Source organism: Temnothorax longispinosus, chromosome 3, assembly GCF_030848805.1.
Source record: "Temnothorax longispinosus isolate EJ_2023e chromosome 3, Tlon_JGU_v1, whole genome shotgun sequence".
NCBI classification, from domain to species: Eukaryota; Metazoa; Arthropoda; class Insecta; order Hymenoptera; family Formicidae; genus Temnothorax; species Temnothorax longispinosus.
This window is the reverse complement of record NC_092360.1, coordinates 4,072,058-4,097,908: the sequence shown is the minus strand read 5'-3', so window position 1 is coordinate 4,097,908 and position 25,851 is coordinate 4,072,058. Positions and strand designations below refer to the sequence as shown.

The 25,851-nt window shown below is 38.5% G+C and overlaps 5 protein-coding genes across 7 annotated transcripts; 4 read left to right on the top strand and 1 right to left on the bottom strand.

Moving 5' to 3' along the window:
• The first annotated feature begins 302 nt into the window (after positions 1-302).
• Positions 303-7,916, top strand: Su(z)12 (Polycomb protein Su(z)12). Of its 2 annotated transcripts, XM_071773061.1 has the most exons (10): positions 303-568; positions 1,939-1,985; positions 3,081-3,258; positions 3,380-3,471; positions 3,582-3,774; positions 3,829-4,194; positions 4,265-4,569; positions 5,005-5,056; positions 5,123-5,258; positions 5,345-7,916. In XM_071773061.1, exons 1-10 carry the CDS (start codon positions 469-471, stop codon positions 5,988-5,990), a joined length of 2,115 nt encoding a protein of 704 aa, XP_071629162.1. In that variant the 5' UTR covers positions 303-468; the 3' UTR covers positions 5,991-7,916. The 2 variants fall into 2 exon arrangements, with proteins under 2 accessions (XP_071629162.1, XP_071629161.1); XM_071773060.1 differs by having other exon boundaries at positions 5,005-5,258.
• Positions 7,898-11,725, bottom strand: LOC139809837 (methyltransferase-like protein 22). Of its 2 annotated transcripts, none has more exons than XM_071773069.1 (7): positions 11,403-11,725; positions 9,676-11,218; positions 9,432-9,498; positions 9,219-9,350; positions 8,972-9,157; positions 8,733-8,900; positions 7,898-8,650 (listed from the first exon to the last, which is right to left on the bottom strand). In XM_071773069.1, the coding sequence occupies exons 3-7, from the start codon at positions 9,496-9,498 to the stop codon at positions 8,352-8,354; spliced, it is 852 nt and encodes a 283-aa protein (XP_071629170.1). In that variant the 5' UTR covers positions 9,676-11,218; positions 11,403-11,725; the 3' UTR covers positions 7,898-8,351. The 2 variants fall into 2 exon arrangements, with proteins under 2 accessions (XP_071629170.1, XP_071629169.1); XM_071773068.1 differs by having other exon boundaries at positions 10,757-11,218.
• A 115-nt stretch (positions 11,726-11,840) lies between these two features.
• Positions 11,841-16,805, top strand: Pdi (protein disulfide isomerase). The gene is made up of 8 exons (XM_071773067.1): positions 11,841-12,253; positions 13,807-14,138; positions 14,309-14,446; positions 14,546-14,776; positions 14,860-15,231; positions 15,312-15,440; positions 15,525-15,611; positions 15,767-16,805. Exons 1-8 carry the CDS (start codon positions 12,103-12,105, stop codon positions 15,815-15,817), a joined length of 1,491 nt encoding a protein of 496 aa, XP_071629168.1. The 5' UTR covers positions 11,841-12,102; the 3' UTR covers positions 15,818-16,805.
• A 1,157-nt stretch (positions 16,806-17,962) lies between these two features.
• On the top strand, positions 17,963-19,072 carry LOC139809838 (uncharacterized). The gene is made up of 3 exons (XM_071773070.1): positions 17,963-18,380; positions 18,458-18,737; positions 18,819-19,072. Exons 1-3 carry the CDS (start codon positions 18,099-18,101, stop codon positions 19,070-19,072), a joined length of 816 nt encoding a protein of 271 aa, XP_071629171.1. The 5' UTR covers positions 17,963-18,098.
• Positions 19,073-19,380: 308 nt separating this feature from the next.
• On the top strand, positions 19,381-22,945 carry LOC139809835 (dynein axonemal intermediate chain 2). The gene is made up of 10 exons (XM_071773066.1): positions 19,381-19,560; positions 19,638-19,799; positions 19,871-20,126; positions 20,199-20,452; positions 20,518-20,677; positions 21,285-21,477; positions 21,551-21,686; positions 21,746-21,892; positions 22,436-22,651; positions 22,733-22,945. Exons 1-10 carry the CDS (start codon positions 19,381-19,383, stop codon positions 22,811-22,813), a joined length of 1,785 nt encoding a protein of 594 aa, XP_071629167.1. The 3' UTR covers positions 22,814-22,945.
• The last annotated feature ends 2,906 nt before the right edge of the window (positions 22,946-25,851 follow it).

Sequence of the window (25,851 nt, the reverse complement as noted above, 5' to 3'; positions counted from 1 at the left end):
TTTTCAGAAATAACTGATGGATAAGAATTTTCAGAAAATATATTTCAGTATCTATATGAAATTTCTAATAAATTGCGCAGATTTTCTCATTATATTATTCAGAATTTGAAATATTTATGAAATATATGTTTTAATTAATTTGTATTAAAAAATCTGAGAAATATTCTTCGAAAAAATCTTGGCGATTCGCGATTTCTGCCAGAGGTCGCGTATCGTCTCCGCAGATGGTCCGCCGTCTCAGCGCGCCGCCGCGTTCACGACGATGCGCGCCGACGGGATACGGGATATATGGCGCGCGCGCCGCGAGGGGTCGCGTCAGTCGCCGTGGGGCCGCCGCCGGACCGCCGCAGTTTTCGCGCGGGGCGGGTGTTGTCGTTGTCGCGTCGCAACTTTTCGCGCGACCGAAAGAGAGAAAGGTTGGAGTTACCGTAGGGGGGAAGCTCGTCGTGCACGGAGGACCGCGCGAAAATGCCGCCGAAGAAGCGGGAGAAGGATCTCGACGGGCAGAAGGGACCTCGTATGGATCAGATCCAGGCCGACCACGAGCTCTTTCTGCAGGCCTTCGAAAGTAAGCGAAAAAAACATCACCGCCGCCGTCGCGCCGCGGCCTTTACACCTCCTTGCCGCCTATCGGCGGCCGCGCGTCACCCCGTGTCCCGTGTCGTGATAAGCGGTCCGCAACCTCGTCTCCGGTCACCCCCGCGTCGATACCTCCCCCCTTCCCCTCCCTCCTCCTCACCCTCACCCTGCCTGCGGAGGGCGCGCGACGCCCCCGCGAACGTCGGGGGGCCCCGCCGTTATCTCGCCGCCGCGCGCCGTCGCTGGCCGTCGCGACCGGACCTAACCCTATCCGCGCCGAGTCAACTGGGGCGCCCGCCGTGGCGCGCGACCGCGCGTCGGTTCGCTCTCCGCTCCCTCCGCCGCTTCCGAAACGGACACCTGTCATCGCGCTCGCCTGTACCGAGCTGCCGAGTCCTCTCGTCGGCCCCGTCGCGCGGACGTTTCTTCCTCTCGAGGAGGAAGGAATTTTTTAATACAATCGTACGCTACATACACCCCCTCCCTCGCGGGAAATATATGCGAGGGAAAAAGAAGGCTGAAATCTTTTCTTTTTTTTTAATTTGCGCGATTTACAAGAAATCGGAGAAGGCTTACAAATCGACGCGAATTAAATATTTCATTGCGATCAATCGTATTGCAGAGAGACGAGAATTGAACAAAGATATGGAAATGCGCGTTTATTTGTCACGTTGTCATGTCTACGCTCGCTATGCTTTGAAATGTTTTTCCTAAGATGATGAACATGAAATGTGTAGACTCTGCTTTTGCGATTTACCCGTGAGAAACTCCGAGACGTTATTTTTATGAGGATGAATAAAAAAAATTATGGGATCAGAGGGGTTTAACCTGCTAGCGTCGTAACAACTAGGGTTGCAGGCGTCTCAAATAATTTTGAGTCAAACCCGTTCATCACCTCCCATTTGATACCTGATTGAAGGATCGTGTCTCGGCTTGTTTCGGGCTACCTTTAAATCCTACGAGACGGTTTTTAAATTTGAGAAAGTGAATTGTCTCGCGGCCATCTGGGGATTCTATCCCGTACTAATGATATGGACGTGAATAAAGTTTTATTTCTGACGAGAGCAAATGTAAAATCGCCAAGTTACTTAATTTTTGCCAAGTTATATAGTTATCATTATATGTATGTATGTGATATAAACATATATTTTTTCTCGTTTGTTTTATACACTTTGTCAAAATCCGAACTAATCCAAAATTTTATAATAAATTAAAGAAAATAAATTAATTGCGAATAATGCGTTTAATCATTCATATACATGTAACAATACTGAAAATTGGCATGAAAATTGGCGGAGAAAAACTATGAAAAGAAAACAATATTTGCATTGTGTAACTTTAAATATCTTATTTTTTCAGAACCAACGCAGATTTACCGGTTCCTCCGCACAAGAAACCAAATTTCAGTGAGTAGACGATATCTTCTTTGTGTCCTTGGTTTGCTTGTAATTTTAACTTGCGTTGCCCTCAAAGCGTTAATTATATTTTGTTCGTTTTTGTTATACGCGAATGTATAATTTCGAAATTATGGTGTATCAATAGTTTTTAACGTAACGAGATATACGAAAGTAAATAGTCGTAACGATACAAGCTTTGATGAGGTAAGTTAAGATATGTTCCTTTGACTCATTGTCAGTTGAAAAGTTGAGATATTGCCTTGATCGTGGTCTATATTTTCATATGCTTTTTAAAATGTCTGCATATGTCTCTATATGTAAAATTTTTATGGTATGGTAGGTATAAAATACAAGTTTAATTTAAGGGATCATCCCACTTTGACGGCCCAAAAACTAGGCTATTTTTAATAATTTTTTTCACAGTAAATACACCATATAATGAAATGAATCTTTTTGGGATTTATTAGGGCACTCCTAAATAACACCAAAAAATTTTTGTCATAATTTAAAAAATTTTTTACTTTATCGTTTTTACAGCGTCAAAATAGGGTGTCAAAAAAGATGCAAGTCCGCTGCGTTGATCAGTTTTTTAATTCAGGCTTACCTGAAACAAAAAATCAAAAAGATTCTTAATCTGTATGAGTATCGCTATGTTCCGAACTAAAATTAATAATTTTTGTTTAAAAGTAACAAAATGTATTTTGTAATGTAAAAAGTAAGATAAAATAAACATTTTGACCTGATTTTAGTTCGGAACATAGCGACACTCATACAGATTAAGAATCTTTTTGACTTTTTGTTTCAGGTAAGCCTGAATAAAAAAACTGATCAACGCAGCGGACTTGCATTTTTTTTTATACTCCATTTTGACGCTGTAAAAACGATAAATGACAAAATTTTTTTGGTGTTATTTAAGAGTGCCCTAATAAATCCCAAAAAGATTCATTTTATTATAGTGTATTTACTGTGAAAAAAATTGTTAAAAATAGCTGGCCGTCAAAGTGGAATGACCCCATAAGTTATAAATATTCAAATTATTTAAGAATCGCAAGCTGATTTTCCTTGATCGATGGATGTATATTGAAATTTAATATTTCTTTTTAGCCAATATTTCTATACAGAAATTTAACGTATATGCGGCAACGTATGTCCAGAAGTCACAAGTCACGGCGAGGATTTAAGGCCGAAACAATTCTGGATAAATTAGTGAAAAAGCAGGAACAGAATTGCGGTGTTCGCGGATACATGACTCTTACGTTTTTAGGATTTTACGATAAAAGAGGTACGTCTCGATTACGCAACCTTTTTTTCCACATATATCTGAAAATATTTTGTTGATACTTGATGAGACGTCTCATGTGTAACGATGATGTACTTCTTAAGGTTGTAATGTATAATTGTAGTTGAAGTATCGCAGGAGCCTGTCAAAGTGGAAACATTGTTGCTGAAAATCTGCCATAAGAAAAGAAAAGACGTTAGCTCGCCTGTCATGCAAGTAAGTTTGGTACCTGATAAATTTAAAATTTTTTTAATAAAAGAGACTGATTTAGTTAAGTTAAGTTTTCCATCGAATTGATTCTCGATTAAGATATGGCATTTGTTTAGGTTTCAGTCGGTACGAGTGAGGTTCCAATCAATCCTTCCGAGAGTCAGCCTCCATCGAAGGCATCCACGATTTCCATACCCAATGAATCCTTCAGCTTAAATAACGGTCATATAGCGAAGACTTATATGCTTTTGCTCAGGGTTTACTGCATGTCTAACAATGGCTGCCTTATAACTAACTGTGATTTAGAAGGTAAGGGCAACAGTTAATATGTTAGGATATATTACAAACGGTGTCTTTTTGCAGAACCAGCTCAAAAGCGTCGTAAATCGTCCTTGGGTGCGATAAAGGTCAATGGCGAAGAAGTGAAACAGTATGGCTCGGAGCTTACTGTGTATGACAAGCACAATCGATGCCTGTTGACGGACGGCGAGTATGAGTTAGGTTTGCAGGAAGTACAGACCAATGTTAGATCCAGTCCTAAGAAACATAGTTCTTGGGAAACTGTGGCCGACATCAAAGACTGCGAACCGTTCGACATGTTCAGGCAAGGACCGACGTTAAAATTCCGGCTCAGTTGGACGATGGAACCGAGCAACGGTCTGGTGGATAGACCGATGCCGATACCTCCGATACCGAGCGGCGACAATAAAGAGAATCGATCGGCCAATGGTCAGTTCTCCGATATATGCACCACATTACACGGAAACGTAGCTTTAAACGTTTACCGTTATCTTTTCAGCTGGTTTCGAACGTTCATCTTCCGTAAATCACAATAACAATAGCACAAATAATAATAATAACGCAACACTGCCAACGCCTAGTCCGCTAACGCCCTCGTCGAGAATTAGCATCTCCAACGAGAAGGTGGACGCTAACGGAACTCAGCAGATAGTCTATCAATTTTTGTACAACAATAACAGCCGGCAACAGACAGAGGCCTGCGAAGATCTACACTGCCCCTGGTGCTCGTTGGACTGCGGCAAACTGTACTCGCTTCTAAAGCATTTGAAGCTGTGTCATTCGCGATTCACATTCACATACGTGGTAAGCACACTTTACATTTACATTATTTATATGTAACAAGTACAGTTTGAACATTTACACATATACGATTTAAATATATCGGCATCAATAAAAAATATTGCACATTTTTTATATTTCCAGGAAATTATCTTTTTTTTTATGTTAAAAATCAGCGAGTTTCAACAAGTACTTCTTAGGCGGTAATAGTTATAACTTCTAAACAATCAACAAAATTTTCACCGATATATACCTGGATTTTATGTTTTTCAAAAAACCTCATAGATATAATATTCCTGAAAGATTTTGCAACTACAATATTTTCCATTGATGCCATTGATATATGATAATCATACGTTTGGAGAGAAATAAGCAATTAATTTGATTGGATAAAATAAATTAAGAGATCTATTCTCCATGCTGTGACATTAATTGATTGTGAATGTTTCTTTTTTGCAGCCAATTCCACAAGGTGCCCGAATTGACGTAGCAATAAACGAATGCTATGATGGTTCGTATGCAGGTAGTCCTCACGAATTAATTTCACAACCGTCTAGTATACCTTTTTCAAGAACAGGACCAACCAGACGTACGAGCGTGACGAATATCGTGGTGTGCCGTCCGAAGAGAACGAAGCCAAGCCTGTCCGAGTTTCTTGAACTTGACGAGAATGAGTTTGAAAATCAGAGGCCTTATATCACCGGCCACAACAGGTAAGCGTTGTGGCATGAACAATTACGATAGTTATAGTATAAATAATCTTTTGTCTTCACATTATAAACACGTATACATCCTTTAGACTGTATCATCACACTGTAACTTGCCTGCCTATATACCCCAAAGAAATGGATATCGATTCCGAGGGTGAGAACGACCCTAGGTGGCTGCAAACAAAGACAATGATGATGATCGATGACTTTACGGATGTGAACGAGGGCGAGAAGGAGCTGATGAAAATGTGGAACCTGCATGTGATGAAGCATGGATACGTGGGAGACTGCCAGATACCACTAGCTTGCCAAATGTTCTTAGAGAATAAGGGGAAGGAGTTGCTTATGAAGAACCTCTATCGCAACTTTGTATTGCACATGTGCAGTCTGTTTGATTTTGGACTAATCAGTCCGGTGATACTGTACCAGACCATACAGAAGCTGCAAGAAATCATGAAGGAGGGCGGCGAGGATGGAGATGTGCGTAAAGTGCTGCAGAAATCACACGAGTCTCAGGTGGATCATTGGATGGCTACAGGTGCGCATGCACATTTAATGTACGACACATTTAAAGGTGGTGTGACGGGCGGTGTTAAGATCAACTTCAACAACGACGGTTCCTCGAGCTCGTCGTCGAACGCCAGGCGAAAGACGACAACCGCCTCCATGCCGTTGGCCTCGCCCAACTCGCAGAATGCCAAGATGCACAACAATATGCATAACATCAGTACGTAAGCACAGAAGCCAACATAACATGACGTGTGCCGTTGCCACCGTCGTCGAGGAGCAAGACTGTCATTCACAATAGTTCGATGCAAAATTCCGTTGTCGGGGCGAATCCCGCCCTTCCATCGTTCTTCGGCGGTATAATCTTCTCCGACGCGGAGCATCGCAAGTAAGATTATGCCCAACGGTGTATTCAATCGGAAGGTATAAGCACGCCGTTTGAGCAGGCGGTCGAACGATCTATCCGCAAAAGTACAAACTTTGTAGTGCAAGTGACGAAAAGTAGCAGCGCGACGCGATCCCGTTGCACCGGTTGTCAATGCAAGCCGGCGAGAGCGCGAGTATCATCGAGTACCAGTGAAAACTGGTCCTGGACGCGAGCATGGCGACGAACAACAATAACGTCGCCGCATCCGCTAGCCAGAAGCCGTCCCCGAACGGAGGTAGCTTCCAGTAGCTACTCATCAATAGTAGTAAGATCGATTTCGCGCGTTTTTAATGCAAATTGCATCTTCTTTTTTGTACAGTATTTGTTGCAAGTAATATAGACAATTATGCAATTGACATTATTGAATAAACCGGATGATTATTGTTTTAACTGTTAAATCGATATTTGAGATTTAATTTAAAGCTTATGTGAATGATTATTATGAATCGAGAAGAGAGATAATAGGGAAGATATCTGGCGAACGAGTTTATTCTGCTCGCCTCTGTGTCGATGATTCCGATTGCGAACAATAAAGCACGATGCTTGCTAAACATGCGAATTTTATCATACTTATTCTTCATTTCTTTTTTTCTAGTCAGTGGCGGTTTTTTATTATTTCATTTTTTTAATGCTTTTATTTACGTAACATTTCCGGTAAATTCTGGTATATCTGCACAACTGATCTGTGAAACTCATAGCGAAGCAGCTATTCCAGAAGTAACGCAAAATTTCATCATGCGCAATTTTGTATTGTAACAAAAGCGGAGAACAGACGATCTCAGAATTTGAAAATTAATTTTTGGAGGTAATTTCGGCACGATGAAAAAGAATTTCTAGTTCTACGTTCTGCATGCGAGGCAACTCGCGATCACGAGACGTCTTTTTACATCCGATAGATTATTCTTTTATATAGGAAAGCGCGCACTCTTTATAAGCGGATTAATCGTAGCCGAACTTTATGAACTTTTTATCGCCCTGAATTTAATCATTTTCGGGAATACGCTGAGTAAAAAAATGTTGCGGTTACAATTTCTGAGATTTCAAGCGTGTGCATACATATGCATGTATAAAATTATTATATATTTTATGTATATAATATATAACAATTTTATATCTATATGTATATATACAAACAGATATATACACACACATAAAAAAAAGTATAAGAAAACCTGTGAGGCTGTAAATTATACTTTACATTTTCTACATCGAGACGGATCGGTAGAGTGAAAGTGCCTTTTACCAAACCAAGCGCAGGCCTGAATTCGCAGAACGACGATCGACGATATTTAAGAAATATCGAATATTATCATTCGTTATTATTTCTAAAAGTCGCAGAATTATTATACTCGATTTTAATTAATGAGATTAATCATTCGCAACACACTCGTCTCATTCTTTAGCGATCGTCGTCCTTTCGCGAGCAATTCAGACCTCTCTAGTATATCATATTAGAAATGTTATGAATTTGCGTGTAACATATACAACTTCTACTGCCGTGGTCGTTCGAAGAAGCGCTTACATTCCTTTATATATAATGTCTTCTTTATACTATAGGTAGTCTAATGAAATTTTTTAATCTTAGGATGTGCTGCCGGAGCTTTAAGTTCAACGGAATTATCGTTCTCTTCGAGCGACTTCTAATTCACTGTCCAATAATATTATCTATGGTAGGTTGTAAATAGGAAATTATAAATTACGAAATAAATATGTGGACGTGAGAAATATGTATTATATAATTGTCATTTTGATCACAATCCGAGTATCTTCGCTTTTCCTTTTAATTAATCCTTAAATTATCGTTTGTTATTCGTTACATGAATTCGAAGGATTAAAAAGAATAGATTTTTAGATTTTGTAGCTCAAGCTGAATCCTGTTTTGAAATTGTGCTAAATTTTGACTACTTGATTGTTTTATGTATCGACAAATATAAATGTCCACGATATAATCTTGTTTTAAATAACTTATTTTTTTTATAACTTACATTAATTATAATACTATATTTCATTACTATATTTCGTCTACAGAGATCTTAATTTCTTTATGTGGCAACTTTAAGCTCTCTTTCTCTTTGTAATATTAAGAAATATTTTATAATTACGATAATATGTTACGTGTTATCGTAATGTATTATTCGCATATCTAATTAAAAAACTATTTGCTATGCATATGCAACAGATCTTGCATTGTTTTGTATCTTCATTAAAACCAAATGTTTAACTCTATCATATTTGAAGTAGCGTGGAAAATCTATATTTATATAATCCACAGACCAATTCATTTTGTACTTTTCTACGCAACGTAAAAATTCTTCGTACATCGGGGCAGTGGTGTCCAAGTCGGCGACAGTAAAGACATATCTTTTCTCAAGAGCGACGTAAATTGTTTTTTTCTTCTTCGTGTGTAGAAGTTTCATCAATGTGCGGACAAATCCGTCTGTGATTTTGTCATCGTAGATCACTACAAATCCAAAAAGAATAATAATACGATCGTTTCTCATCTCTATGTTACACTAGTTAAAATATAGAATTACTAAGTTTACCGTCCGCAGCCAATACAACATTTGCGCTTTGCAATCTCTCCTCCAACTTTTTCGACCATTGTAAGTTTAAAAAATTTACTTCCTCGATGCGATAATTCGATCTAACGTATGTATGATTCCTCAGAAAATTCCGTTTAATCAGATTCAATATACCACCCACGTTGATGTCTGGAATATTCGGATAAATAAGATTGAAGTTCTCAACGGGGGGACGGGGGGGCTTTGAGTATTTGCATTACCGGTGCAAATGACTTCTTTAGCTAGGTAACTCGCCACGATGCTGGTCAGACCGACTCCAGATCCTAATTCTAGAATTATTTGTTTTCTAAACGAGTCTGGATGCGACAGGATGTAGTCGGCTAACAAGAGAGAGGCTCTCCACACTTGCAATCCGACCAAACTGAGCTCTGTAGATACGCTATGCTCTGTAAATGCAATTCACTGAATATATGTATATACAAGTATACATGATAATTAATTCTATACCTATTAGAATTACTCCTTCTCTGTCTCTATCTACATCTAGGTCATCGTCACTGTCGTAATTTAGCGTCCCGGCTGTAAATTCTGCCTCGATCATATAAGACGGACATTTAAAAACGAATTTAGTTACCGCATCTGAAACCAATTGCTGTACGTTAAGATATGCATTAAGCGTTACCTGCAAGTCCAAAATATTATTCGCTAAACACGACTTACTGCCACTGCCAAGCTTCTCAGAGATACGATCGTTTTCCGTGTATATCTCCGACGTTACTTTATGCATCTTAGATAAAAAGATATTATTAATAAACGTATTCTTTTTAAACTGATATGTTTAGTATTATGTAATTATTAATGATCCGTATTTTACGGGTTATTAACATAAATTATTGTACAGTTTTTTATTTATTATAATATTTAATATATATTATACAAGTTATAATGATGTAAAGCTCATTACATTTCACTTGTAACATGCTAATTCGTTTTTAATCATATATTTATATATATATTTTTATATATATATTAATAATAAAGACTCGATAAAACACTACGTAACGTCTCGAGTCGCGCGTCGAAAATTAACTCGCGTAAATAAATCAAGGATCAACTTCGTACCACGACGCCCGTCAAACGATAATGAAGCTCGTCGCGACCGACCAATATTACAGCCTCGTGACTGCATTTATTTCGGGAATTTGTGTCTTAACACGACAATTACATAATCCATAATCCCTGTGCCATCACGTTGCCCTGTATTATTACTGTATTGAGTAATCTACGTTGAATCTTCAGACTTAATAACTTAAGTATATATAAACGGCATACAATTATGTCGTTTAAAAAACTGTTAAAAAGTTTGTAATAATTCTTTGATTGTATAAATTCCTTGATTGTACAAATTCTATTATTCAGAGATTCACGAAGAATATGCATTTTATGTGGTCATGATAATAACAAATATTCATACAATAATAAAATTTTGAAGGGCAATTTAAATTTTGATGCATTGATGCCTTTATCGTCAAATTTGCACTTTTCTCATACTTATCTAATAAGCAAATTGCCCATATGACAACAGATTGGCAGCAGATTTAACTCAAATATTACAACTGATAACTGATCCAGTATATATCATCATATGTTTGCATTAAACTTGTGTTTTGCCGACAGAGTCTGCCAATATAATCTGACAGCAGATTGTCGGTAGGAACCGAACAGAATCCGTCATTTCGTAAACATTAAAAATATGGTTACGAAACGGCAGATTCTGTTCAGTTTCTACAGTCAATCTGTCATTATATTCTACTACCTAGCAGATTCTGTATTATTTCTGCTGACAATCTATCGACAAAATTTGCAGCAGATGCTCTCGAAATCTCAATAGATTTGGTCGTCCGAATTAATTACTCTCATTTCAAAAATACGTAATGTTTGAATCTCAATGTGTACTTTTGAATTATATAAAATATAAAAATAAATAAAAAATAGTAATCGCGCTTTTTTCTATGGATCTATTGAGAGCGGCTTAATCGTTACACCTTGGCTCTTGTTTCGAGCGGACAATCGTCGCGCCGTTTCCTCTTGGTACGCGCTCTCTTCGCGGCATTCTCGTCAGCTGTGCTTGTCATTTTGCCATTACTTCAACCGCACAGAGGTTGCGGTTATGAACCCTCAATCTGGCCGAATTGAGATCGAAGTCATTTGAATTTAATCCGCTGATCTCTGTGACGTCGACAAATCTCGCGGTGACTCCGTCACCGGGCTCGTTCGTCTCTCCTGGGGCTTGCTCCTGTTTTCGATCGCATCGTTAAATCGCCAACGTCGCCTCACTGCACGGCGCCATTGCGACTCCAAACTCCAATGACGCCACGTGACTTTTGACAACCAAGCACAATCGGCAAAGTCGCGCGACTCGCCGTAGTTGCCGTGTGGATAAAAATGTAAGAACATCGCCGTGTTTCGTAAGATTATCGGTTTGTCCAATACGAATTGTTCAATATCTAGAACAAAAAGGTAGAAAAAGTCGCCAGGATGAAAAACTGTTATACATTGAAAAAAATCTGTTGTACAAAATTGTTTTAATATATTGAATCAAAAATATGTATAAAATAATTGTGCATTGGAACATAAATATGGTATTTCCGTAAAAAGAATGTTTAATACTACATTTATGCGAGCCATTACTTCTGTAAAATATTATAAAACTCGAACCCCCCGGCTCTTTATCCCGCTCAAGCATCAATCCGTCGAGGTCGAGTATACTTTTGCGCTGATCAGCCTGATCATCGAACGGTAATTCGCGGCGATGACGATCGAGTTCGAGGAACACGTCAATCAACTCCGCGAGCGAAACCCGATGACGGGCCAATCCTAGATCCGTCGACGCCGCGTGTCGCCTCGCGATTCCACGCGAGCTTTTATCTTTCCACCGAATTGCACCGACTATAACCAGGAAGCAGCCGAAGGCTTCGGCATCAGCGACGGCAGCGCGACGGTGGGTTAGGTGGGTAACGCACCGTCCCGCCGGTCGCGCCGGAGACGGCGACGGCGGACGATAAGCGCGCGGGTGGCCGCGGCCGGAGGAGTCCAGCCAATCAGCGACCCCCACGATGAGGACGATGCCACGCGTATGAGGTCCGCGAGCCAACGCGAGCCTACAAGCCCGCCGACGCAGCGTCGCGTCCGCTCATTCATCGCGCGTACTCCTCGTGGACGGTGTGTGTGTCTTCCCGCTTCTCCCGTCCTCGTCCCGTCGACGTCTTCGTCCTAGCCGAGGTAGGCCGCGCTTTCAACCCGCAGGGAACGCCAAGGGAAAAGAGGAAAAAGAGATCCAGAGATAGACGGGGATAAAAAAAGAGAGAGAGAGTGAGGTATCCCGATCAGCATGAGATTCGTCGGTGGATTCTGTTTGGCGGCACTCTGCCTGGCCGCGACCTCCCTCGCCAAGGTCGAGACCGAGGACGGGGTCCTCGTGGTCACCAAGGACAACTTCGAGAGCGTCGTCCAGGACAACGACTACGTGCTCCTCGAGTTCTGTGAGTATACACCGCTCCGTTTCCCTTTTTCCGCTCCCGCGGAGCGCGAGTCTCCGTCTCGGTGACCCTGCGTGTGTATCTGTTGCTCTTCTGGAGAGCTGCACCCTAGCGCCTGCACTCTCTGTACCCGGCCGCGACGCGACCCGACGACCCTCGAAGACCGAGGAAAGGGTTTCGTGGGTCGCGACCCGTGGATGACTCCGTTCGGAGGGCTCCGTTTTGTCGTGGGCGCGCGCCCGCTCGTTCGCCGGCTTCGCCAGATGCGAGGCTCCGTTACACGTCATCACTCCGAGCATCCTCGAGAGGGAGAGAGGACGATAACGGGAGGCCGGTTGGGCACGCTGGGGTCCGGGGTCGTGACTTTTCGGCGATCGCCCGGCCGAGAGACATTCCGTCGGGTTTTTTTTCCGCGAATCCTCTCCCTCCCTTCCTCCGCTACTCTCTTTCTCTGAATAATGAAGGAATCTGTGCGCCGGACGGGCCGGACGTGCGACAGCCACGGAAAAAAAGGTGCAAAAAGCGCCCGGAGAAGATCCATATTTGGACGTCCTTTCTTTTCTTTCGGAGCGTCCGAGACGTTCGTCTATGTATTGATATCTATTTATTTCGACCTTCGGCCGCCCACTCGCGATCTTCTCGAATTGTTTCTTACATTCTTACATCTTTCTTTAATTTTTCTATGGGCCTCCTCCTCTTTCCACGCGTTCGTCTCGCTCGTGGTTGGGCAGAAAGTGCAGAGGAGTGCAGCTGCGAAGATAAGACGGCTCTCGCTTCTTGGCGTATTTTTTTTACCGTTATACGCGTCGTGTAAACTGCAATCGCCCCGGTGATTGTGGGATCGAGCGTAGCGTCACGTCATGACTCTAGGATGATGATAATGACGATGACGACGTCGGCGCAGCATCCATAAATGATACAGATTGTAGTCGACGTGCACGGATTAGAGGACAGAATTAATCACGTTCTTCTCCTATCGGAATCGAAATTCGATACGTCGATTATCAATTTTAGATCGCTATCTGCCGCCTATCTGTCGACTTTGAGACGCATAAGCGACCATATGGTATCTTAATACTCCGACGTTACTGAATAAATTTTCTAAATATCTCAAATGTTATTTGAATTTTTGAAATACCGCATTACGGTTTTCTGACGTTCCTTCTTTTTCCTAATTTTTTTTTGTATCAAGTTAAATGGCTCCGACTCCATGGAGCTCAGTAGATTTTATTTTCTGATACAAAATTGCAATGCCTTATAGATCTAGCTGTAGATTAATCAAGAATTGTAAATTTGAAAGGTTACTAAAGAATTCAGTCGTGAAAGAGACAAAAGTATTACAGTCGATCACGTTTTTGCTAAAATTGCAATGCCTTATAGATCTAGCTGTAGATTAATCAAGAATTGTAAATTTGAAGGATTACTAAAGAATTCAGTCGTGAAAGAGACAAAAGTATTGCAGTCGATCACCTTTTTGCTAAGAGATGATTATCTTATCGTGCTAGCGAGTAGTAGTATCGAGCTGCGATAAATTACATCATATTTCCTCGTTGTAGATGCTCCTTGGTGTGGACACTGCAAAGCATTGGCGCCCGAGTACGCTAAGGCGGCAAAGAAATTGGAGGAGGCTAACTCGCCGATCAAACTGGGCAAGATAGATGCGACAATCGAGACGGAACTCACTGAGAAACACCTAGTGAGGGGATATCCCACTCTCAAGTTTTACCGTAAAGGAGCCCAGGTCGACTATACCGGTGGTCGTCAGGCCGACGAGATTGTAAATTGGCTGCTCAAGAAGACTGGCCCGCCTGCCAAAGACCTGCCCACGGTTGATGAAGCCAAGGCGTTCATCGACGCGCATAAAGTCACCATTGTTGGATTCTTTAAGGTACGAAATCAAAATCATCCTCTTTACATTCCCTTGTCTTATGTGGGATAATCTATCATTTTTTGTTTACTACCTCTGGATCTCTTGTATTTTAAACCTATTGTAATAACCAGAAGTAATCTTGTTGCAACAGCTTATCTGTTTATATAAATATGTAACGACTTTATTAGGATGTGGAAAGTGATGCCGCCAAGGTGTTCTTGGAAGTTGGCAGCACGGTGGACGATCATGTGTTTGGTATTACAAGCGCCGACGAAGTCTTTAGCGAACACGGAATCGAAGATGGAAAGATCGTGCTGTTTAAGAAGGTACGTCTGTATAGTATAAGAACAGGAACAATTATGGATCAAATTAATTTCTCTTTTGGAAGCGCGATCTCAAATTTAATTAATCTCTATTCTTTATAGTTTGATGAAGGTAAAGCTGTCTTTGATGGAGAGCTCACGCCCGTAGCCTTACAGAACTTTATCTCCGTACATTCGTTACCTCTGGTTGTTGAATTCAACCAGGACACGGCACAGAAGATCTTCAGCGGAGACATCAAGAGCCACTTGTTGGTGTTCCTCAGTAAAGAGGCCGGTCACTTTGAGAAATACGTCGAAGGTATTCACGAGCCGGCGAAGAAATACCGTGGCGAGGTACGGAAGTTTAGGCGTCACTTATCTTGCTGCATCATTTCAGAAAGGAATTGATATAATGCTTTAAAATGTTCCATGCGCAGGTCCTGTTTGTGACAATCGATTGTGATGAGACCGATCACGAACGTATCCTGGAATTCTTTGGTTTGAAGAGAGAGGATGTCCCCGCTATGCGGCTTATCAAGCTCGAACAAGACATGGCTAAGTACAAGCCCGAAAATCCAGAGTTGACCACCGAGAATGTCCTAGCATTTGTTACCGCTTTCATGGAGGGCCAATTGAAGAGACACCTGCTTACGCAAGACTTGCCAGAGGACTGGGATAAGAGCCCGGTGAAGGTTCTTGTTGGCACCAACTTCCACGAAATTGCCCATGATAAGGAAAAGGATGTTTTCGTTGAATTCTACGCACCTTGGTGTGGTCATTGTCAGCAGTTAGCGCCCATTTACGAGAAGGTACGTTTCCTTTTCGTTGGAATTTATTCCTAATGACATAGGTAAACGAAAGCAGTTTCGTTAATCGAACATAATTTCAGCTCGGCGAAAAATACAAGGACAACGACAAGTTGGTCATCGCGAAGATGGATGCCACTGCTAACGAGTTGGAGGACATAAAAATCAGCAACTTCCCCACGCTCATACTCTACAAGAAGGGGACGAATGAAGTACGAACCTTTTTTACGTTCATCCAATTTATATTACCATATTTACAGTATGTTTAAAATGCGCTCATTTCAATTTTGCTCTAGGGTGTGGAATATAACGGTGAGAGGACACTCGAAGGTCTTTCCCAATTCATTGAAAGCGGTGGATCGTACGGCGAAGCTGCAGAAGAGGTATGTTAAGCGATTGTTTTTAAGCGCAAAAAAAGGATAATACAAACACTTTGGACTGAAAGATAGTAAATTGCAGTAATATCTTCTAGAATTTTTTTAATGATATGAATATAATCTTATGTTGCAACTATGCTGTATTATTTATTTCGTTACAGGCTCGGGAAGAGGATGAGGACGATGACGTGCCAAGGAAGGACGAGTTGTAAACGCACATAATCATTATTATAAGAACAAGTAAAATCAACATTGACTCGTCTGTTATATTTCCTGCATCCAGTCAATGAATTCCACAATTTCCCGCTTTACAGAATTATTTAATTTCTTATAAAGATAAAAAAAAGAGAACTCGATGGTGCATCCTCACACACATTTTAGGAATTAAGTTTAGGTAAATGTCGCGGTGTACAATTTGTAATTAAGAATTTGCGTTCGCACTTTTCCATAGGGTTATTGTCACAGCTGATATCAGCTGATATCAAATGGCGTACCTTCGTGATATATAGAATTATTTTATCCTGATGGCCGCATGCAAATTACGTAAACGGAGAATCATAAAAGTCTGCAATGTACTTGAGGCATTTAATGCGCGATAATAATACGAATATATGAATATTTCTATATGATTATGCCATTTGTGTTACGTGCATGTCGACTTGATGTGACTTTCTGCCCTTTGAAAACTGCGGCGCTTTATCGTTCATAGTTTCGCGCTTTTATCACTCCACAATATGGAACGTGGAACGGGAGGGTAAATTATTAATCTAAGAACGTCTCGAAATCACTCTTTATTTTTTTATAAAAGCTATTATTTTGTCGACAGATGTCTAAATGATTTGTTGCTTCTTGCGATGCGCAAGCGGAAGCAAGTCTTCGAGCGCTCTGTGAGAGCTAGTGGTTTATAAACACATTTCCAATTTACAGCATTTAAAACTATCACAACGGGTGATGGTTTTAGATATATATATATATAGTTAGGATAGGCAGCCGTTTCAATGTTCTCCTAGTTTTAATTGACTGAAACTCTAGGAAATTAGCGATGAGGCACATATTGTGAAAAAAGAAAGAAAAGTAAAAATTTATACATATATATATATATATATATATATATATATGTATGTATGTATGTATGTATAATTAAGTCTTTATTATATATATATACATTATTCTTAATATATGAAGATTATATATATTCTATTCTGGCTTATGTCTATTTTTTATCACCATTACTATACGTAAATGTATGCTGTACACTATATATATATATATATATATATATATATATGCTGTATATATAAATATAGTTTTTAATATTTTTTCTATACGTGTGAATTATCAAGTGTTCAAGCTTGCGTGTTCAGATTGTATCCGGCAATCAATTATAATGTGTTTGCACAAAAATGATGTGAGGGTTACACAGCCATTATATCTCACATCATAAACAGGTACTTATGGCTATCTTGTTGCCTGAGGCAATAACTACATTACTTGCGTAATTAACGCTTTGAGTGGCACGGGCAAATGTCTTTTTTTCATTTCATTAATTTCTCATTTTTTTATAACATTTTGTTTGCATTTCTTTTACTAGGATTGCAGACGTACGGAAGTAATGGACCGTACATTGAATTTGTCAGGTTTGTACGAACTGTTACATAACACTTTGCTAATCACGGAGGAAGTGAAGGAAATATTGAGACGAGACTGTGACGAAGCAGCATTCGTTTTAAAGCCGTGGCAGGTGAAAACCGTCGTTGAGAAACAAACTGATGAAAGCATCTGTAACTGTAAAAAAGTATGATTCATATTTGTGTTTTTGCTTATAATTTATGTTTTGCCTATGCATGAATTTGTTTTATTTATCATCAATTAATAGAATGAAGATGAAGCTGAGGAGATCGCCGCGGGGATAGGTAGAGCGATTATTCTGGCGCAAGAGTTGCGGGAAAAATTGAAGTTTAACGTAGCGTCAAAGAAGAAAGTCTCAAAGAAGGACACGGTTGAAAGTATTTATTTATCCAATCCTGCGTCGACTAGCGATCGTAGGAAAGTATCGAAGAACAATATTACAACGAAAAACGTAAATATCGCGAAAAGCCCCGAATGTAAAAAATCAAGTGCACCTCAAAACGACAAAGTAACTTCCGTCGTGACGAGAAAATCTGTCGGCGGTACAAAGCAGAGTAACGCTCTTAATAAAATGCAGTCAAAGGTATCGTCTGCAAAAGTTACAGGAAAGTCAAAGAAAGGAAAGAATTTTATACTTGAAAATAAATTGAACGTTAAAAAGATAAGCTCGGCAAATAAATCACAAGTTGGCGATAGTAATTCTAATGATATCTCACAAAATGTACGTAGCAATAATATATGGTACGATAAAATATTGAAAAACTTTGAATGTAACATGGTTTTTTTCGCGCGTTTATATTTCAGTCGAGAAAGTCTCTGTCACCTGAAGCATCAGCTGCTGAATTAAGTGACTTGATACACAAAATGACACGACAATCTACCGAGAGCGCTTCAATTTCTTCTCCTGAGAAGATTAAGAACGATTGTCCATTGCATGGGAATAATTCGCGTCAATCCGTTCAAGAACAGATTGTAGCAATAGATGTAGTGGAAGCGCTCCAGCATTTTAATGTGCCGAATGATGTTGTTAAGGTACTGAGAACTTACCACGCGTTTTTGAAAACTGAAGGAGATAACTTGAACGACACTAAAGAAACTAGATACAAGAAATCGGTCGATACTTTTCTAAAAGAATTTGAAGCGATGGTAAGTAATGTAAATGCAGGGGCGTGCTCTTGAAATTATGCAAGATCGACTCCTTATATTTATTTCATCTGTTGCAGAATATAGCTATGCAAGATCATATGTTAGAAGACCCTCATTTGCTTAATAAGGCAGCAAAATCGATAACTGCATTTAGTAGCATTTTTAGCGAAGATTTAGATTCGATCCAATCTAATAACATGAAAATCATCACTTCCGAGCTGGGAGCCTCGTTCAAACAGCATGATATTAACAATATTGCAGAACCGATTATAAAAAACCCATCCTGTGATTTTTCCTTATCAAGAGAATGGATGTCAAACGGCGTTTGGAATATTTCCTGTATGGAGCACTTTAAAAGTAATTTCACATTTTACACATATGTTGACTAGCTTTAAATCTTGATTTAATTTCACTCAATTAATCTCAATTTTGTTGTAGATTTTTCTAAAGCATATAACATAAAGTACTGTAACAAGAAGCAATTTTTGTCGCTATACGAAGCTATACAAAAATTGCAGCGCACCAAGTACCTGAATACATTGACCCAAATTGTTTTACGCGACGTGATACCCACCGTCAAATCTAACATCGAGCCTGCGAGCGCGGAGTACGCGCAAGCGTATAAGACAATGTTTATTCTCTATCAAGGTCTAAATCCCGAAGTACCGGTCTTAGTGAGGACCGATGGCTAAGTCTCACACCATGATATATTCTCTGTTACTATAGTAACCACTGTGTTTGTATTGTCCAATTGATATCCACTTTTCGTGGAGGAATAGACCGGAATTCTGCAGAATGTATTTTTTTTTATAATTTTTAAATAAAATTTTTTATGATATTATTGCGCCACGGTAATAACAATCGAAATGTTTTGTGCCATTAAGTATCTCTTAATAAGTGTGGAAAATAAAATTTTAATATCAAACTAAAATTGTAACGCGAGTGCACCCTAGATTTGTTTATTTCCCTACGTTTAATTTAAGTTTTATCTTTGTACACGATGGATGCGGAGTACGCTTATACGAAAAAGAGAATGCAGTTCGGGAAGAGATGCAACTTCTCTGACTTTGACAAAGTAGAAATGGAAATCAAATCGAATCCAGCGTTAATGAGTAATTATGTTAGAACGGATCCCGTGACACACTCTACGCAATGTAGTAAAGTCTATGCTGTTCACGAGGTATAAATAATTTTTAATCGACATTTATGGAAAACGTACAGCAAAGTTGTAATGGATAAAATACATATTTTGTTAAGGTAAATACAACTACTGCGACGTATAAGGACAACAAAATGTTTCATTACGAGGGTGGTTGGCCGAAGGACATAAACATGAAGGATCTAGAACAGACAGTTAGATATAGGCGTAAGATCGAGAAGGATGAACTGTATATTCACACGATGCTGCAGTTGCTACCTGTAAATATCTGTAGACGAACTCTTGTCGGTTCTCTTAAAACTATTGGACCTACCTAAACATTCTTTTCAAGTCGATGGAGCACTGTATTTTGCAAAACAACGCTTGCAACATTTACGAAGAATACTTCGCCGACGTGGAGGCGACCCCGTTGATACAAAGAGCATTCTCGCGTACGGTGAACGTTTATCGCGATCCTTTAACGATGAAACGGCAGATTACTCATCTGTCGTGGTCGCCGGACCAGGGTAATCGTTTTGCGGCCAGTTATTGCAACGTAGACTTCAAAAAAACCTCCAGCAATTATACGTCGTACATCTGGGAAGTAGGTGCGTTAAGTAAGCGTGGGATCGAGGTTGATTAATTGTTGATCGGCATATTTACGAAGAACAATTTCGTAGAGAACCCGAATAATCCTTACATAACACTAAAACCCTTCTGCCCGATTTTGACATTGGAGTACAACCCCAAAGACAGCAACACCTTGGTAGGTGGTCTGATGACTGGACAGGTGGCATGCTGGGACATTAGGAGAGGGTCAGAAATGGTAGACACCAGCTCGGTCGAGTTTAGCCACAGAGATCCCTGTGACAAGACCCTGTGGATTAATTCCAAGACTGGTACCGAGTTTTTCAGCGCCTCGAAGGACGGACAGGTGTAATCTCGCACAAAATCGTGATCACCGCATCGATGTTGAGTCTGCATGTCGTTTGTTTGTAGATAAAATGGTGGGACACCAGAAAGCTACAGGTTCCGACAGAGACTTTGGTAATAGACTTGCTGAAACCGGAGGATCAGAATGTGGACAAAGCTACCGGCATTTCGGCTCTTCAGTTTGAACCTTCGATAGGGACACGTTTCATGTGTGGCTTGGAAAACGGTATAGACCAATTTATCATCGTTGAGCGAACTGCATATTTAGATGTAACTTGATGAAACATAATAATCACACTTTGACATGACTTTATGCTAGTGTATATTATACAAGAAATTACTCCACCGAACTATAAAGTAACAAAAGATTTGAAGTGATTGAGCAATTTTTCAAAAAATTTGAATGTTTTGTAAGTAAAACAGTGATATCGAGAACACGAAAAATTACAAGAAGAGATAAGAAAAATTATTCGCTCAATATCGGATTATTTTATAAGTAACATATAAAAATGCAGTCTATAAATATTGCATAAAGCCTATCTTATAGACGATCTATAATTTGTGTTTAAATTCGGAATAATTTTACTTATAATTTTATGCACCGTATAATATGAAAAACATTTGAAGAATCAGAATATACACACACATACACATATATTTAAGTACGCGATTAAGTAAAAGTTATATAACTTATATATATAACTTTTAAATAGAATTATAAGCTGAACTCAACGAGTAATTATTCGATAACAATGAACTTAATTATGAACTTTTACGAGAAAGAAAAAAATAGATAATGTAGTGATGACAATGAGAATTGTTTTGCCCTTTAGGTGTCGTAATATCAGGGAACCGCAAAGGTAAGACGCCCGGTGAGAAGATCGCAACTAGATTTAAAACGCAGTATGGGCCGGTCATAAGTCTGGAAAGAAACCCGACATTCGTAAAAAATTTCTTGACGGTTGGCGATTGGACCACGAGAATTTGGTCAGAAGATTGCAGGGAATCCTGCATAGCTTGGACGCCGTAAGCTTAGTGGGATAATAGGAAATTCGTTTAGGAAACCTTCGGCCTTGCTATTCATTGTCAATTTTTTCAGCGGACACCGTGATTTTTTAACCGGTGGTGCTTGGAGCGCTACGCGTTACTCCGTGTATTACTTGATCAAAGTTGATGGGACTTTAGATGTATGGGATTTTCTAATTCAGCAAGACAGTCCGGTTCTTAGCATAAAGGTATTTAATTAGGCTATTGCTTATCGATAATAAATTTTAACGATATAATCCATTCGAAGGTCTGCGACGAAAGCTTGACCTGTTTACGACCTCACGAGCAGGGTCAACTGGCTGCAGTGGCGAATAAAAAGGGTTCGACTTATCTGCTCGAATTTTCGGAAGCTTTGACGATCAATCAAAAGAACGATAAATTGCTATTAACCGCGGTAAATATCAGATTAATAAAAAATTAATTTTTCTGCCCACTATCATAAAAGACATATGAAGAATAGAAGAAACTGAGTATTTTTTGTTATTTCCATATCAATCTTTAACGACATATCTAATTAATGATAATTATTATTCTTATTGTTATCAGATTATCAGATTAATAAAAAATTAATTTTTCTGCCCACTATCATAAAAGACATATGAAGAATAGAAGAAACTGAGTATTTTTTGTTATTTCCATATCAATCTTTAACGACATATCTAATTAATGATAATTATTATTCTTATTGTTATACATGATAACATGGTACAATTATATAATTATAAATTTTTAATACATTTTTAAAAGCTTAATAAAAGAAAAATTTTTAGATCCAACTTTATAGGATGTGATATAATAAGTGAGATATAATAAGAAAGATACAGTTTATTTCCAATTTATCTCTCAATGTATATTGCGCAAAATATTTGCACGAATTTTCGCTTCCGGCATTATAATTTAATACAGTATAGTAACACTATTCACATTGTTTCTTTAGCTTTTCGATCGTGAGACGCGCCGCGAAAAAGTGATAGAAGCGAAAAACAGGGAACAACGATTGAAAATGAAGACCTTGAAGACGCATGGTGAATCAGATTTCACCGATATTTCCGCAAAACCAGATGAACGAGAAGATTCTAAAGAATTTTCCGGCGATTTGAAGAATGCACTGATAGTGCAATGCGAACAGGAATACGAAAATATGATTAATGCGGTAAGGGGATTTTGCGTTACTGAAAAATATCTAATCAACTCCGCGCAGATACATTTTCAAATATCGATTATTATTGCACAGGAATTAACGCGACAAGCGGAAGAAGCAAATACCGTTGAGCTAAATAACAACGTGATGCAGAATGGTGCGATTATAAGTTAAAATAATTATATATAAGTGATTTAATGATGAATGATGTGATTTAATTATGAATAATTAATATAAGATATTTTAGCCAGTCTTAGTTGAATTATTACAGTATAAGTTGTAACAAATAAACATTCTAGGAGAAAATAGTTTGTATTTCGTTAAAACAGCTAAAGAACCAAACGTATGTTAAAATAATATATTTGCATTTTTAATATTAATATTGTCAATATTTTACGTCATTTTCTTTATACATGCATTCCATATAGAAAACGCGAAGTCACGTTTTGCCTTTTCCATCTTTTGCCTTTTTTTCTTTAATTTTTACCTAAACTTTTCTTGCGCTCTTCGTCCTTTTTACCTTAGCGTTTCCTTTATTTTGACTCTCCTCTTTTTTCTATTTTTGTTTCCAGACGATTGGCAGAGACAGAAGTAGGCGGTGCCTCAAGATAACGGATAGTTACATAAAACATCTCTTTTAGATCTTTTGCTAGCAATACTTGGCGAATTTTAGTCACGTTAGCTTGTTTCGTACTTGGCAAGAACACTTCCTGTATTTTTTCTAATTCTGCGTTTTTTTGGAATAAAGTTGTTAAATAACGAGGTAAGTGTGAATATGCTGAATCATATTCTATTTCAACGACAAGTCGCAATCTATAGCAACGGAGCGGAAAACTGTGGCTAAAGAAACGCGTTCTTCCATTTTGTCATTTTGTTTGATCGTACAGTAATTTATTTATAATAATATGATTCAAGTTGTGTGTTTAAGCGACTGTGATAGAGTAGGAGAGATGTAACAGTTTTAAAAAATTCAAAATCTCCATGATTTTCAAGAATTCTTGATTATGAATAATATGCGAAATAATCTAAGATTTTCATCATATTTTTTAACGGATTTCACACGTCTCAAATTAATTCTATTGCTACATTTATTATCAGAAAACTCGTTTTTCTGTTATAAACTTTATGTTTGTGTGTATCCAATTTAGATATCTCACGCACTGTTCCGATATAAATATAATAATATAGCGGTCAAATGCTTACAATTCGTAAATAAATATCAAGCCCGCGATTCGCTCAATAACTAAAAATTGTCGTAGCTTACTTATTTTGTATTGCACACACGTATCGATTGTTAATTTTCTTCTTAAAAGAATTTTTTTTTTTTAAGGAATATACGATGTATCCCATGCAGAATTCGCATTTCCCAAATATGCCTGACTTATCGCACTTATCCACTTTGCCGCGACGGAAACAAAGGCGGATAATCGGAGAGTACTTGTATCCGCTAATTTGTAACATGTACCCGAATTTCATGCCTCACAAGCTCACTGATATCCTACTGGATCTCAATTCTATCGGTACATTGATTGATATGATAAATGATCCCACGGTCTTCGCCATGAAACTCGGGGAGGCTATCAACGTGCTCCAAACTTATTTTGCTGTTATGAATTTGTCAGAAAGAACCTGACCCAAACGGTCGAGGAACAATAATAGTCACTGCGATGATTTTTTCATGGTTATATGATTTTACTTAAATTATAAAATGTCTAATCATATTACCCTGATAGCAGAATGTGAGTGTGCAAAATCATGTAAATGTGTCGCTGAAAATAATTTATGTATTGTTGCCACAAACATTGTGTAAACATGAATCGTAGCTCTGTTTAGGATTCATACTTTACAACAAAGATATGTAAATTGTTGCTGCAAACTGTTTGCAGCAATAATATGTAAATTGCTTCCATTAATAATATGTAAACTGTACACCGAATGAAACCTCCAGGCGTAAACTGTTGCTGGGAAAATGTAACGAATATTGAATACCGTTGCTTGAAACAAATTCAATACAATTTCTGAGCATTTGCGGGCGCAGCTTTACATGCAATGTTATTTATGCAAACGCTTGTCAGTTTACGGGCATATTTCATAAATATAACAGGATAGTTATAGTGTCAATCATTGTACTTGTATGCAAACATATATGCACATATTTAAATTAGTGTCTAATTTGTATATATATGCATATTGTTAACATAAAGAAAGAATTGTCATACGATTGACTAAATCGATCTTTTCAAAATCAGCCGAGTCTTGATTAATTGTCAGATAATTATTCTAATACTTTTTTTTATTTTAAATCAATAAAATTGCATTTTATTTTTGTATTTTTTTTCTCTTTTCTTTTTTCTCTTTTTTTTCTTTTACTATTCATGTTGTAATTTACTTCTGTTTACTGTAATAATACAAATATGGAATAATCACAGTTTTATTCGCCTGCAAAAGAATCGAAAAGCTTTTTTTTCGAATTATATAATAATGAATATTTCTGGATAGCCACATTTGTAGCGATTAGCATTGGGAAAACGGATTCAAGTTGGTAGAGCTGCAAACACGCACCAATGGAGCAGACAATCGTTTCGCAACGTTTTGCAAATTGCCAGGTTTATCGTGAAAAGTTTATTTTTTATTTTCTCTTCTTACTTTTCCTTTTGCGAAACACATTTCTAAATAAAAGAACCATTAAGGAAGCTCTCAGCTGTCACATATATAAATCACCTTTAACGCTTGGGCCTATTGTCTTCTTCACCGATTTTGTCTTTCCAAAAAACTTTTACTTTCGAATTCCGGAATATGTCTATTTCGCTTTGAGTGGAAAAAATATGTAACAGAGAGAGAGAGAGAGAGAGAGTGTTCGCAGAGCTATTGTGTGGAGCTTAAAGAAACAAATATATAATTGTGCAGATTTTTTGACCTGTGGTTGTGCACAAAGCCAATTTGTGTAACCAGGAATTGAAAGGCGAGCTATGTTTCAGATCAGAGAAATAAAGGACAGAAATCCATCGCCGTGAAATTATTGTCGTGAAAATTTACTGGAACCAAGTGCTAATGGACCTAATTGCGGAGAGTCTATTCTCAAGAGGGAAAATTGATGGAAGCATTATTTTTCGAGGCAAATATTAAGGAAAACGATCCTGGTAACAATTATTTTTTGTCCCACTTTCCATTTTATCGTATAAACATTTTGCGAATTAAAACGTGTAAGGTTT